Source organism: Zea mays, chromosome 9 (assembly GCF_902167145.1).
Source record: "Zea mays cultivar B73 chromosome 9, Zm-B73-REFERENCE-NAM-5.0, whole genome shotgun sequence".
NCBI classification, from domain to species: domain Eukaryota; kingdom Viridiplantae; phylum Streptophyta; class Magnoliopsida; order Poales; family Poaceae; genus Zea; species Zea mays.
Window position 1 is genome coordinate 114,913,351 of NC_050104.1, and position 15,806 is coordinate 114,929,156.

Below are 15,806 nucleotides of genomic sequence, written 5' to 3' on the forward strand. Positions count from 1 at the left end.
CGTCGGTCGTGGAAGTCGGACGAGGGGCCGCCGAGACGGAGGGTGGAGGGCGGGTAGGAGCCCCGGTCGACGGAGGACGGTTGGCCTGGCCCCCCAAAGGCGGCTGACCGCTGGTAGGAGCGCTGTAGAGAACCGAGGCAGGAGTGGGCGCCTCATGTGCCATGGTGAGCTCCTCGAGGAGAAGCTCGTTCCTCGCGGCGTGGAAGGTGGGGAAGGGCATGCTCCTCTTGATGAGAGCCTTCAGGTGGCCGTAGCGGGGGCTGAGGCCACGCAGGAGGTTCAGCACCAAGGTACGATCGGCAACTGGCTCGCCGAGATCGCGGAGAGAGTCAGCCAGGCCCTTCATCTGGCGACAGTATTCTCCCACGGAGAGGTCCCCCTGAGAGAACAGGTGGAACTGGGCGTTGAGGTGGAGTGCCCGAGCATCCCGATTCCCGAGGAACTGGTCCTCGAGAGCAAGCCACGCCTGGCGCGCAGTGTCCGCCTAGTCGCGGATGATGTCCTGTAGCTCAACGGTGATGGTGCTGTGGAGCCACGAGAGGACAACACTGTCCATGAGGCACCAGGAGCGAGGCGACGGAGTGTCGTGGTCGACGAGGACGTGATCGTCAAGGACGAACCGCCGCAGCGTGAGAAGGACCTGTCCTCGCCAACGGGGGTAGTGGGGAGACGCCGGATCCAACACCACGGACACGAGGGCCTGGATGTTGTGCAGGCCGGCGGCTTGAGCGTGGAGAGCAGCGATGAGGTCGGCGTCGAGGTCAGAGGCGTGGGGGTCCTCTGGGGGCTCCGCATCGGCGAGTGTCGGGCGGCCGAGGAGGCGCTGCGTGGTGGCCATCTGGGTGGTCAGAGCGGCGCCCAGGGCACGCTAACGCTCCAGGGCGAGGGAGGCAGCGCGCTCGCGCTCCCGCGAGGCCGTCATAGCGGCCTGGATCGTAGCGAGGGTGCCGACGAGCGGGGAGTCGGTGGTGGGGAGTGCGGAGGGCGTGACTCGGTGACTCCAGGTGGGTGAAGCGAAGGCGGGGAAGCCCGGCGGGGAGCTGCGACGCAGGGGCAACGAGGAGGTGGCGTGGATCGGCCCAAGGCCGGCGATGTAGGGGGCCCCTCCATGGGCGGGCTCGCTGCTGATCGCAGCGGGGGCGATGGGGCCGGTGGCGGCAGTAGTGGTGTCGTCCATGGCGGCGACGGCTGGAGGGAGTCGCAGCAAGGGGGCGCAGCCGGGTTGGGGAGGGCGCGTGGCGAGGGAGCTCCTGCGTGCTAGGCGCCGCTTGGGACTGAGTCCTGGCGCCTGGTCGCGATCGCTGGGCGCGCGCCTGGTCGCGGTCGCTGGGCGCGCGGTGTCGGGGCGGCTGCTCGGGCCCGGGTGCAGGGGCGTCGGGCAGCAGGGGCCGGTGGTCCTGGCGGCGGCGCCAGGCGCGGCGTGGACGGGGCGCCGGGGTCGCGGTCTCCGGGGAGCGACGGCCGCGCAGGGGCGGCGGCCCTGGGCGCAACGGACGCGCAGCGGTGGCGGCCCTGGGCGCGACGGGAAGCAGGGGACCGGACGCGCAGGGGTGGCGGCCGTGGGAGGAAGAAGGGCTGGCGGCTGGGTGGAGGCTGGTCGGTTGGGGCCGGCGGCTGACAGAGAAAAAAAACCTAAACCTAGCTCTTTGATACCATGTTGGAATGAGAACCCATGACCCTGAACAGGGGTTGGGAGTAGTATTAATAGACTTAGTATATGGGCCAGGCCCATTACAGTGAGGGTATGACGATAATTACAGGGGGAACACCCCAAACCCTAGATGGGTAGTCTAACACAAACGGTCTTGGTCCTTTCATATTAGAAAAAAGTACCTTGGGTACCCAAACACAAGTCTTTGGACTCTTGTGTTTGCCCCCAACATATTTGGCAACTACTTTGCCTGATTTGTTAGTGAGCACATAAGAAGCATCAAAAGTTTTAAATGAAATGTTATGTTCATTTGATGCATTATGAGTTTTATTCTTAGGCATTTTAACATGAGTGGAATGCCTAAAACTAGAAGCCTCATTTTTATACATAAATGCATGATGAGAAACAGAATGAGGTTTCCTAACATGAATTCTCCTAATTTTATGCTCATGCAGGATATAAAATATAGCCTTCACTATCCTGAACCATGGGAGCCTTGCCCTTTACAAAGTTAGACAATTTCTTAGGGGCATTAAGTTTGGTGTTGTTTTGGTTCCCCTCTTGGAAACCAATTCCATCCTTAATGCCAGGGCGTCTCCCATTATAGAGCATGCTTCTAGCAAATTTAAATTTTTCATTTTCAAGTTCATGCTCGGCAATTTTTGCATCTAATTTACCTATGTGATCATTTTGTTGTTTAATCATGGCAAGGTGATCATCAATAGCTTCTATATTAACATCTCTACATCTAGTACAAATGGTGACATTTTCAACAGTAGATGTAGATGGCATGCAAATGTTCAATTCATTAACCTTAGCTTTTAGACTAGCATTCTCATCTCTAAGACATGAAATTGAATCATTGCAAACATTCAATTTTTCAATCTTAGAAACTAAACTAGCATTATCATCTCTAAGACAGGAAATTGAATTATTGCAAATGCTAAGCTCTTTAGACAAGTTTTCACATTTTTCTACTTCTAGAGCATAAGCATTTTTCAACTTAACAAATTTTTTATTTTTTCTTTACGAGCAAGTCCTCTTGGCATTCCAAGAGGATCATCCTTCTCGTTAATGGTTTCAATTAATTCATTCAATTTTTTATTTTGGTCCATGTTAAGGTTGGCAAAGAGAGAAATTAAATCATCTTCATTATCACTAGAACTACCCTCATCACTAGATGTAGTATATTTGGGGGTACTTCTAGAATGTACCTTCTCCTTTTTGCCATCCTTTGCCATGAGACACTTGTGGCCGACATTGGGGAAGAGAAGTCCCTTGTTGACAGCGATGATGGCGGCGTCCTCGTCGGAGGAGAAGTCGGTGGAGCTCTCGTCGGAGTCCCATTCCCGCCCCATGTGCGCCTCGCCGCCCTTCTTCTTGTAGTACTATTTCTTTTCCATTTTCTTCTTCCCCTTCTTGTCGTCGTCCTGTCACTTTTACTTGTATATGGACATTTTGCAATGAAATGACCGGACTTACCACACCGGTAGCACACCCTTTTGGAGCAGGGCTTGTAGTCCTTCCCCTTCCTTTGCTTGAGGATTTGGCGGAAGCTCTTGATGATGAGCGTCATTTCCTCGTTGTCGAGCTTGGAGGCGTCGATTGGAAGCCTACTTGGTGTAGCCTCCTCCTTCTTTTGTTCTGTTGTCTTGAATGCAACAGATTGCACCTCGGGTGTGGAGGTGGCGCCTTGCTCCAAGTTGACAACGTGTTTGGAGTTTTTGATCATAAGTTCAAAGCTCACAAACTTGTCAATTACCTCCTCGGGAGACATCTGTTTATATATAGGATCCCCACGTATTAATTGAACTTGAGTAGGATTACAAAATACGAGGGATCTAAGAATAACCTTGACCATTTCATGGTCATCCCCTTTTGTGCTCCCGAGGTTGTGCACTTGGTTGACCATCGTCTTGAGCCGGTTGTACATAGCTTGCGGCTCTTCCCCTTTGTTGAGGACGAATCGATCGAGCTCTCCCTCGATCGTTTCGCGCTTGGTGATCTTGGTCACCTCATCCCCTTCGTGCGCGGTTTTGAGAATGTCCCAATTTTCTTTGGCGTTCTTCAACCCTTGCACCTTATTATATTCCTCTCGACATAAAGAGGCAAGGAGTATAGAAGTTGCTTGTGAGTTGAAGTGCCTAATTTGGGCGGCCTCGTCCGAGTCGTAGTCCTCATCCCCCACTTGAGGTGCCTGCGCTCTAAACTCAACAATGTCTCAAATACTTTTGGGAGTGAGGTTAGATAGTGCCTTTTTATCAATTCTCAATGCCTTGCCTTTTTGTCACTACCATATCTAGCCCACAAAGGCCATCACTGTCAAGTAGGTAGTCGCCTCTACGGCAACACAGGTGTGCGTGAAGCTATCGCTGCTGCCATATGCACGCGTGTGAGCAGTTATCGCTGCTTCTATTAAGGGGAGAGACAGAGATGGAGGAAGAAGATGGTTTTACACATTGCAAGTGGTTCCCACCCAAATAAAAGGGACGTATGTTCTCAATCTACTACAGTAGTAGTTCCCCGTAAAACATAAAATTAGTTTTCTCAACCGCCTATAGATTATTTTAAGGGAAGGGGAAAAGAGGATATTGTGGATATGCTGTAGCCTCTAAGTCCCACATAAGGTTTTGTTTGGGTACTCTTGTATTTAACTCAATTTCGAATTTACTCAACCTACTGTAACAACACTCCCCCTAAAATTATGAATCATGTTTTGTCAAACCCCTATAGAGATTTTAAGAGCATCTCCTCCAAGAGAGACTCTGGACATTGTCCTATTTTAAAATATAGGGTTCGGAACCATATAACACTTTAACAATGCCCCCCCCCCCTTTATAAAAATTATCAAACGATTATAGTTCTCAGTCTCTCGGGGCCTAAATAAACCTCATAGATTGGAGGACTATCCTTATTTTCTCTTAGTCTCCAACTATTTATTTTTTAATAACGTGATTTCTTCCATAAATAGCATTATTCAAGACCTAACCGTTGGTGAACAAAATTGAGGCCCTAAATACTCTAAATTGCGGTCCTCGTTGGAGATGCTATAAGGGAAAGGATAAAGGATGTGATGGCGATGCTCTTATGTCCACTTCAATTCATCATGGAATATAAGCGACAATTCAAATTTAACATAAGGCATAATGATTTTTGGCACTAATGTACAAAGTGATGAATTACAATGGACATGTATAGTCTATCATTAGTACTCTACGGCAAATATACACATTGTCCAACAAAATACATGACAAGTTCTAGTGATACTACCAAGATGCAGTGATTGGAGGGACTGAGAACAATCCCTATCCTAGTTAGCTCTCTCGTCGACAATACATGTGCTGTTTGGGAGGGTTTCCCCTTTCAAAATGGCTATAGCTTCTAGAAAAAAATCGATGAGTCATTGAGGCTTGTATTTCTGCTTTCACCGGCTTCACCTCCTCTAGAGGATTCAGAGCCAAAAGAAACTCTATCAAACAGGGCCATGATTTGATTTCTATGGTTTAAATACCCATGGGGAGAATTGACCCTGGTCCGATCGTGTCCTCTAAGGACTAGTTTGACAATCCTATTTTTTCAATGGATTTTTACTTTTTCTAAGGAAAATTAGTTTATTTACCCTTGCGGAAAATGAGAATTCCTTGCGAAAATTGAGTTGTCAAACTAGTCCTAAACAAGGGAGTTTCTTGTGGGAAATCTATAGTAAGGATCCAATCTACATTCATGCTTGTAAATGATACCTTCCTAGGTTCAGCCTTCAAAAAGTCGATGCATGAGGAGATCAATAGTATTTTTTAGGGAATGGTCAATGCTAATTTGGATGAGAATGTTTGGAACCTATATAGTAAGGGTGTGTTTGTTTGAGATTATAATCTGCCCAAATTATATAATCCAACAAATTTGGAACTAAGTGTTAGTTCAAAATTTGTTGGATTATATATAATCTTATTAGATTATAATCATCCCAAACAAACACCCCTTTACACTTACGAGTACTTGTCTTCCGAGTCTCGGTTCAATTGCAAACAACATCCTGATCCAAATTAAGAACACTCACACCCCACAGGCAAAACTAGCTAGGTGTGCGACAAACTGCCAAAACAGTGTCTCTGGACAGCTCGAAGTCTAGAAAGCCAGATCTTAAACATTGGATCCACCATGGAGTAGCTTTAACTTGGATATAGAATGTAACAACTGCTGAATTTTTTTTTTTTTTGGGGGGGGGGGGGGGGGGGGAGCGCTCTAGGATGAATCTGCTAGGTCGGCCCAACAACCATCCATCTGCATCCCATTAGTGAGAGCTCTAGAAAATTCATGTGTCTGGTCTTCAGGTCTAACTCTTTTACGGATCTAAATTTTACAGAGGAGAGATGTTTAGGTTCAAAAAAATCATATTTAGAAGTTAGAACTGATTTTTTAGGAAATTCTAGAATACTTAGAGGCCGGTGTCTCAGACTCAGAGACGCCCTTGCTGTCTGATGATAGAATAATTGAAGCTTTCCAGTCGCGAAAGCTTGAGGAGATAGACAGGGCCCAGCCACCCAGATGGACAAGATACATGCATGCATGCATGCAACAATGAAATCACTCGGCTCATCTCGCGTCCTGGACCTGGAAACTGTAGCACTCCACTAGGGTACTAGTACTGTACAAACCGGCCGGAGGCAGTGCTCTATCGATCATCATTGCCCGCCACCGTCGTCCGGAGCGGCGCGGAAACGGCGATTGGCAACGGCCGCCTCCTTCTTCGTCGTCCTCCCCCGTCACCTGAGACGGCCAGCAGCTGCCAGAAACGACGAAGGCATCCCCGTCCCGGACCTAGCTAGCATAGCATAGCATGCATGCAACCAGCCATGCATCCGGCCGGTGATCGAACGCTCCGTCGACGTCGTGTGGACCATGACACACACCACATGCCAAATGCAAAAACATTGAACGGTCATGGTACAAAACTTACAACGATCGTCGAGACCAGCAGGCGATCGAATCGAATCGACACACACGCACCTGATGAAGGAAAAAGCAATGAACATTGAACGTACGCTTTGCAGGATGGGTCGATCGGTCGGTACGCCACACGGTCGATACGATCGGCGATAATTATGTCCACGAACGAACGAACCAATTAGCAAGAGCTGGCCATTTGGGTTGGGATATGCATGCATGGATGCTTCTGTGCAAGTGCTCTATATCAGGCCGTAACACGCATGCACTCATGACTCATGCAGCATGTTGCTTCGGCATGGCCGCGGCCGCGCGTACGTGGCTCCACCGACCGATGGCCAGCCAGATCGGTCCAGACTACACTTAGCCGCGAGAGCTAGCGAGTACAAGGGCATGGGGACGGCGAGGGCGACGGGCGATGACCAATAATAATAAAGCTAGCGCTAGCGCGAGCGCGCGCGATCGATGGATGGATGCAATGGCCAGCCGGCTGGCCGGGCGGGCGGCGTTATGGAGGCTTGTCACGACGCCCGCTTTCGGCAATCGGCACGCCCAGCGGCCAGCCGACTGACCACCGCGCATGTGCCTGGCCTGGCCTCCCCCCCAGTTCGCTTGCCCAGACCCAGCTAACCCCATATCCACACTTTGGGGGGGCGTCCCTGCTGGTCAAAACAGAAACTTCCCTGCAAGTTCCTGCATGCGTTCCTCCGCGGCTCTGCTTCCCAATCGCGTGGATAGCTAGACCGGGCATCAGGTCATGTGAGCGCCCAGCCGATTCTTCACTGTTTCACTTTCACTTGGCACGTACGCACAGGTGCAAAGCGTACGTTGGGTTCAGCTCATCGGCTGGTTGGGACGTGCAGTCGTCGTTTACCTGAACGAGCAAAAGGATCGGAAGGAATGCACGCGTCAAAGCAACCTGGTGCCGAATTTCTCTAGCATTATTTGATTAATTAACATCGCACGCGCCATAACCGTACCGTACTCGACTACTCGGCCAGTCAATTCCTCGACCGTCGTCGTCATAGTCACGACAGTCTCGTAGAGAGAGGATGGGGGGTCAAGCTGCGTTTCGGCAGCTTTCATGTATTTATTATTGCTGCCTGCCGGAATACCTCACCGTCGCCGGTCGCGGTATGACATGGTCTTGAAGAACAAGAAAACTTCTCTCTACAAACATTACCGCCACAGTTGGTAGAATAGAGGCACATGTGTTTTTGTGCGTCTGGTCTCGTGCACAAATCTGCTGCTGATGAACAGCGCAATCAAATCATTGAAATTGAACCAGCAGTTCAAAAGTACGCCCATACAGTGGCCTCGCTCCATTAGCCACTGCACGGGCCTATAGTGACCAAACTTGGGTCGCTAAAGTGTTCGCACGACAACTGAAACAGAAATCAAGAGCTGATGCTTTTCGTCGGATAAGAGAGTACTCCGAAGGCGAAAGAGAGTGCGTCCTGACACCGACAACGTGGCAGAAGGCCAGCAGCCTCTCGCTTCAAGTTGAAGCCCAAATAGAAATCAGTGGCGATGTGCAGGCCGAAAGAGCCCATGTTGCCATGGTTGGGCCGGGGATGGGGGTGGATTGCTCTGGATGGGTACCACGCCATGGTGGGGCGTGTTAGCGTCCGATCAGGTGGCACAAAGCCACTTGCGAGAGCGAATACAAAGCCATGGGGGCGGCGCGGAGTGAGGGCATCCGGCTTTGACCCAAGTAGCCCACTGACTTGTCGGCATGGCCGTGTTCCGAGTTCTGACAAAGCTTGTGCAATGATAGTTCAATCGAACCAAACACCCGGCGCTCGACTCGAACCAGAACTGCATATGGGTGGCCATTTTCAACCCATCTCACTCATTCCAAGCATGAGAAACATCCGCAGCTCTGGACAGAGTCGCCGAAGCTCAAGACCCAAAACTCAAAACAAGCCGGCACGAAACACAAGCATCTGATGTCTTCACATGAAACAAGCCGGCACGAATCACAAGCATCTGATGACGAAACGCTGGCGTTCACACGGTGTGACACGTAAAGAAAAACACGAATCCAAAAGTGCGCAACACTTCTCATGCGAGGTAGATTAAACCATTCCATTGGTGTGAGGTTGAGGCTCTGCTCTGAAACTTCTACTGCTGCCTGCAGAACCGATGTAAGTATTATTATTTCAGTTTAAGGTCCATCGCCGAAGGGGCAAACGGTAACAGCTAAGCACTGGACGCAAGTGTATGGATGTTGATGCCAAGAACAGCCAAGTTTTTCGTTTCTTTTGTTTGTAGATACAAAGCTCAATTCAACTAGGTTTATTTAGAAATTCATGTTTAACTGAACCCAAACAACACCCGACAAAAATGAGGGGTTAGTCAAAGGACTTACTTGTGGAGACTTTCCATGGTAGCTTCAATTTTCTTTGCATCAGCACCCACGATTTCACTAATTCTCTGCCCCTTGTGATAGAAGTGGAACGTCGGCTGTGGAAGAGGCGAACATATATCAATGCCGCCATATCGTTGGAGGTTGCACACCAAGCAAGATCAAAGTTACTACAATATTAATATGCCATGAATTTAAGTTTGATAAATTAATTTTTTACCACTGAACATATGTTTAGATCACGGAGTTTGTTTCCCAGTCCTTCCTGCAATGCAAAGCGAATACAATAAATAAAAAAACATTATCAACAATATAAATAGCACAACAAGCAAGATCAAAGTAAGAATAAATTGACAGTTTCAAATATGTTGTTTGTTTTATTATAATGCATGAGTTCTGTCCTGGTCTCCTGGAAACCAATGGAACTTCAGTTTACATTGTATTAAAAAAATATTCATTTTGATGTGAAAACAACCACTATAGACATGGTTCTAGTCCAAAACCTAATAAACAATTGTCATCTACATAACAACTAAGTATATTTAAGGGGGAGGCCGTATCCCATATGATCCGATACATATACACTTTGGTTATGCGGTGGACACAAATCCACGCCATATGAAAACTCGGCCGAGGAGGGAAGACCGTCCTCCCGGTATTATATTAAGAAGAGACCGGAACAATGGTCCCGGCTGAGAAAATCCCTGAACCCTGACCCCCATCACTAACGGGCCAGCGTCAACCGTCCACTCTCTAATGGCCCAACCGGAAGGTGGCGCACAGGACATCGTAACCCGAGAGCGGATGAGGCACAACGAGGGGATTTTTTTAACCAAGCCTGAAAATTCGCCCATGAGGGGGATAGAACCCATGAATTGAAGGTGCTACTCGGAAGCCCTTAGCCACTAGGCTAGAGCCCCTTTAGCTATCAACACCATATGAAAAATAAAAAATAAAAAATGACTTCCGATACATGACACCCTGATTTCGGATACTGCCCAGTCCCAGTATGCCTTCCTTGCTGTTGCCCTAGCGGATGTACCAGAGACGTGCATGTATCGATCCCCGCCCTCTAGTCTGCGAGAGTGCTACAACCCACCACCTGCAATTTGCAGGCTGTATCACTTCTTGATGGTGAGCCAGCGAAGACTCGGCCAAGCTCCATGTGTTCTTCACTGGGTGCAATGGTCATTAACTCCATGCTCCACAGGGCAACCAAGGTGAACCTACGATCAGTCCCTCCACCATCTCCCTCGTTTTACCTCTCCCCATGCTCTCCACACAAGCTCCAAACAGCAGCAATAGCTACTGTGGCCTGCCATCCCTCCCTCTCGATGTCATGTATGTTAAGTTGCATGCATCAACCAAATCAACCTAAAAGATTAAGCTGTTAGGAGAAGGTAGGCAATCCACTTCCACTTATACAATTCAACACCCCCGCTCACGTACAGCCAGAGAGAAAGGCGCAAACGTGGAAATAAGGGGACAAAGGCACAAATAAAGCCTCTGCCAGGATTCAAACTTGAGACCTCTGGCTTTGATACCATGTTAAGTTGCATGCACCAACCAATTCAACCCAAAAGCTTAAAATGTTACGAGAAAGTAGGCAATCAAGTTATACACATCAACAATATCCATTAATAATAGTGGCCGAATTCTCCACTTCCAAAATAGAGACATGTGGCTTATATATCGGTAATTGTCCTGTACTTAAGTTGTAAAAGAGCAAAACTGCAACTGGTGGCAATTTCAATGTTTATTGTTTCCTTCTAGCCTGCTCCTAGTTTTAGCATTTTAATATGCAGTTATTTATTTATTTAAGAAATGTGTGTTGAGGCTTGGCAACCACGACGCACTATGGTCTTCCTCCTTCTGTGCTAGTGTTTCGATGTAGGCGTCGTCGTGTTCCCTTGGCCATGTGCGGCCCGTCTTGAGGAGTCGAAGTTGCTTGTCCCTTGTGTTGAGCTCGGCAACGTTGACTCTGGATGGGGGTGTCTGTGTGGTGGTGGTGGTAGTTGGGGGGCGGGAGATTATCGTTGTTTGAGCTGCTTGTGCACTCTGGGTGTGATTGGTTGCCCGAGCGGGCACGACCAGGCCCGGCGCGTGCTTTGACCACGCTTGAAACCATGATTGGTTACCTGTACTTAATCGGCGTAGCCTGCACAGGCGGACGCAGCCTAGGTAGGAAACGACCCATAACCCTGCATGGGCGGAGACGCGAGCGCGCGGCCTTCTCTACCGACCTAGGCTGGCTCACGCCAAGCACATCAGCAACCAACAACCAATCACGTCCTCTGTAGGTTTCAGGCCCGATTTTCCTTAAAACTGGGCCAATTCTATTATTCTTCTTAAATGAAAGGCAGAGCTCCTGCCATTATGTTCAAAAAAAGGAATGCTACAACATATCTACCTATCGGGCTTTGGGGAAAATGTCACATATGTGTATATGTATGCGCTCAATACCGATATCGGTATCCATGCTTCATAGCATAACAGGCAGCCTGGTTCTAAACAACTTCAGTAATGTAGTAACAACATTGATCAAACATAACAAAATCTAATTTCGCACAATTGGTTACAAGTCGTGAGAAATGGCTGAAGCTAAGGGTCTCTCCTTTCTTGCCGGTAGAACTTGACAAAAATCTAGAGACCCTTTGCTTTAGACTTCTTTAGGAGGGAATTCTTGTATCTGGGTCCATTTTGGACCTTCTTATTTCTTCTTAATATAATGATGCGCAGCTCTCCTGTACGTTGAGAGAGAAAAAAGTCGTTCGATCATGATTAAATCGGCCAAGTCGGACTGGAAGTAACGATTAGGGCTACTAGTCGTCCAATCGTCTGACTAATCAGCTTGTAATCATGATTATTGATTAGTCATCCGACTTGGAAAAGACAACGACCAGAATTAGTTTAGTTTTATTTGGGCTGCCTATTTTCGGCCTGACTATAAGGCATATGAAAACGGCAACCCCGCCCCCCTCTAAACCCTTCACGTAGCACACGACTCTTCAGTTCCTTGCACTGGCGGCTGGCTTCCCTCTCGCCCCCTCCTCTTCAGATCTGCCTGGCGGCTGCTGATCACCGGTGGTGGTTCATCCTCCATCTGTCCATCTCCATCATAAGCAATTCATTTGAAGGTCTGTACTAGTAACTGGTGATCAAAACTGCAAACGGTGGCAATTTCAATGTTTCTTGTTTCCTTCTAGGCTGCTCCTGGTTTTAGAATTTTATTTTGCACAGTTATTTATTTATTTAAGAAATGCTAAAACATCTGTGTATCTGTATCCGCTCGATACCAATATGCATTTCCGTATACATGCTTCATAGCATAACAGGCAACCTGGTTGTGAACAACTTCAGTAATGTAGTAACAACATTAAATCTAATTTTGCACAGATTTCACCTGAATTTAAATTTGTGATGCTAGAAAGGCAGTATGTAACCTGAATCGGTTAGTCAGAACCAATAGTTAGAGGTTAACTGGTTAAGCATCGGAAACAATACCACACCAGTCTGCAATTATGACTGTATAGCAGAGATCTTAAAACTGGTATAGTGGACTAGTGGTAAATGTGGCGGTGATGAAGAAGCAGCAAACTGCGACTTTGCATACTAATATTCCCATACGTTAGTGCTTACTTAATGTTGCATAAACCCCAGATCCCGATAGACTTAGGCACCCTGATAGACTTAGGCATGTTTATCCATTCCTAGATGCTCAAGCCATTGAGCAAGTCTTGCGTGCGCACGACCAGGAAGACTGGGCATCGTGCGCGCCATGGTGACACTCCACTGCATGGGACATGATCACCATTACCTCCAGCTTTGTAGCATGTTTAGTCACTGCATTGCATAATATAGGAGAAAAAACCAGAACAGCTGCAAGGCATTGCACAGCACAAGCTCTCAGTACACACACTCGCGTTTGTGTTCTTCCAGTTAGTGAACTTACGTTTGTGTTCTTCACTGCTTCAGAAACCTCACCACGGCTAACACTTAACAGCCAATTTCTAGCATATCGCAGTAGCAGTGAAATCTAAATTTGCAGACTTACCAATTCAATGTCAACTTTGTACACCGGTATCTTGGGATACTGGCTGCTCAGCTTTGATACTAAAGGTGCGATCGCCCTACCTGCAGTGCGGCACAATCACACAACAAAATTATGACACAAATGAATGAAGCCCTATACTTGGCAACGCTGGCATCAGAATGAGGCAGTACTTACATGGTCCACACCACACCGCCGTGTAGTAAAAGACAGCTGGTAGCTTTTCATCTGCAAGATCCACAGGGATCACAGTTCACAGCCAGTGAGGCACAAGAGAACGAACGAACCATCGAACCACCATGACCCAATTCGTCACCCAACACCAGACGTACCAAGGAGGCAAGGACTAACTAGCATCTAGCATGGTTTGGAAATGGGAGAGGAGGAAATCGGCGCCGTACCTTGCACCTTGGAAAAGATGCTGTTGAAGGAGTCCGCGGAGCCCACGACCACCATGCTTGAACCACCTGAAACAGCCAACCCAAAAAGCCGTAAGTCCCCGAGAGCCGCACGAAATGGAGAGGGGGGCATGGGCGAGACGAAAGGAGGATCGAGTCATCGAGAGGAATACTCGTGGAAGAGAAGAGGCGATGGGGGCCCGGAAAAGCGGGCGGCGATGACGACGAGAAGGAGGGGGCGAGGGGCGCGGGGTTAGGGTTCACGGCGAAGGGGAGGTGATGAGGTCTTGGGGCGGCGGAGGCGGATGCAGACGAGACGAGGGGAAAGAGGCGAGGGAGACGGCAGAGTCGGCGAGCCATACTGCAGAATGCGGACGTGGAGCGGTCGGCGCCGTTAAGGCCTGGACTCCTCGACGATTGGTCAACTGGGCCTCCACTACCGTTAAGGCCTGCTTCCACCGTCCAACTACTCTGAGCTCATGGGCCGAAGTAAATTGGATGGTGGTAGGGATGAAAGTGGTGTGGATATGTTTTCTATTTACAGTCATCTAGAGTCTCAAATATATATTTTAAAATTCATATATTTTGAGATTTAATTGTTTCAAAAAAATTAGACTATCTCTATTGATGGTACATCCTATACTAAAGTTGTAGCGCTTGATAAAATTTTAAACTTTATAGTTAAAGTTTTTTTTATCTGAGTTCGTTTAGTAGCCAAAAATATTTAATGCAAGATTACGGAACGTTGATACAAAACAATATCATTATATATGGACATAAATATGTGTGGGGTGCAAACGGTACAGATGAGGGAGCGTTGAATGATTAGCAGCCGTGTTAAGTTGGAAACTCGATTCAAGCGAAGGTTGCATTAACATGACCAACTAATCTTTATATATGCTCGGTTTACTGTGAACCGTACACTAGTTTAAACATGAAGTGGTAGCATGTCATCTATTTGACCATAGGATAATCAGGTGGAAGTCGGGCATGTCGATCTTCCCAATTTATCTCAGGCATGATGGTTACCTAGAAGTATTTGATGGACGACATTTTTTCTGCGCCACGGCCTTTCCTGCCGTCTGCTGGCCACCTCAAGCTAGCACAGATCAGCCACTGGCTAGTATAGATGTCCAAACAGAGTGCGGGCCGCCCGTTTAATTCGTGGCACGGCACAAATTTAGCCCGGTCCAAACACGGCCCGGCACGGCCCGTTTAGCGGGTCAGGTATGGGCAGATACGACGGTCCGCGTGATTTGGCCCGGCCCGGCACGATAAATAGGTCGGCTCAACGGCGGCCCGCGTATTTGAACACAAATGCAGTGTAGCGCAGGCTCAATTCAATTAAATGGGTCGGGACTGTTATTTCATATTTGTATATAAATACATACATTTAACAGATAAATATATACATTACTCAGCCTGCTAAATGATCAATACTAAATACGCAGAACAAATGCATGAGAACAGTCCAGCCAAACATAATATAAATGCATTGATAAATACATACATTTAATTCTCTCATAATATATAAATATTGATACATTTAATTCTAAGCAGAATAAATGCATACATAAATACAGACGCAGGCTGAGTGATCATTTCATATTTGTATTAATATGATATTATCTTGTGAATTGATAAATGAATTTTGTTGTCTTAATATATGTAAATAATATGTTATGATATATGATTAATTCTGTTAAATATATGTATTTATATACTGCTCTACTGTTGGTTCGGGCCAGTGGCCGGCCCGGTACGTTGAGGCCCACCGGACCAACGGGCCGGCCCAGCACGATTTTTCCCTTTGCGTGCCGGGTTTGGGCATGTTCCTAGGCACGTGGGCCAGCCCGACCCAGTCCGAAGCATCAACGGGTCGTGCCTAGCCCGACCCTATTTGTACCGGGCCGAAACAGGTCCGTGTCGGGTCCGTGCCGGGTGGCCCGTCTAGACATCTATACTGGCGAGTACAAATTATCATGGAGTCTCCATAAACTGCAGTACAGATGGGAGCAGCTGGCCATATGCTGATCAGATCAACTAGTACTACTACGACGATGAAGCAGCTCTCCATTGCACTGCGGCACACCCACCATTATTAGAGATGGCAACGGGTATAAACCCGCCGGGTTTTGCTATCCCAAACTCGTACCCGTGAAAAATATTTACACCCATTAAAAAACCCATACCCATGACGGGTTTGAAATTTTGCCCAAAACCGTACCCATCGGGTTTGCGGGTACCCACGGGTTACCCGCGGGTTTTTATCTCCAATATGCTTATTCTTTTTATAATCAATAAGTATCGTAATGATTAATGAGATCGTGGTCCAAAATTTATGTAATGGACGAGTTCATGATTTGGTATAAAAAATATTTGTAGAGAGAATTA

At 47.8% G+C, this 15,806-nt stretch overlaps 1 protein-coding gene across 1 annotated transcript; it reads right to left on the reverse strand.

Moving 5' to 3' along the window:
* Nucleotides 1-8,421: 8,421 nt before the first annotated feature.
* On the reverse strand, nt 8,422-13,781 carry LOC100283185 (uncharacterized). Its single transcript, NM_001156087.1, has 7 exons — nt 13,586-13,781; nt 13,416-13,481; nt 13,192-13,242; nt 13,018-13,097; nt 9,184-9,228; nt 8,967-9,061; nt 8,422-8,729 (listed from the first exon to the last, which is right to left on the reverse strand). The coding sequence occupies exons 1-7, from the start codon at nt 13,770-13,772 to the stop codon at nt 8,720-8,722; spliced, it is 534 nt and encodes a 177-aa protein (NP_001149559.1). The 5' UTR covers nt 13,773-13,781; the 3' UTR covers nt 8,422-8,719.
* Nucleotides 13,782-15,806: the final 2,025 nt, after the last annotated feature.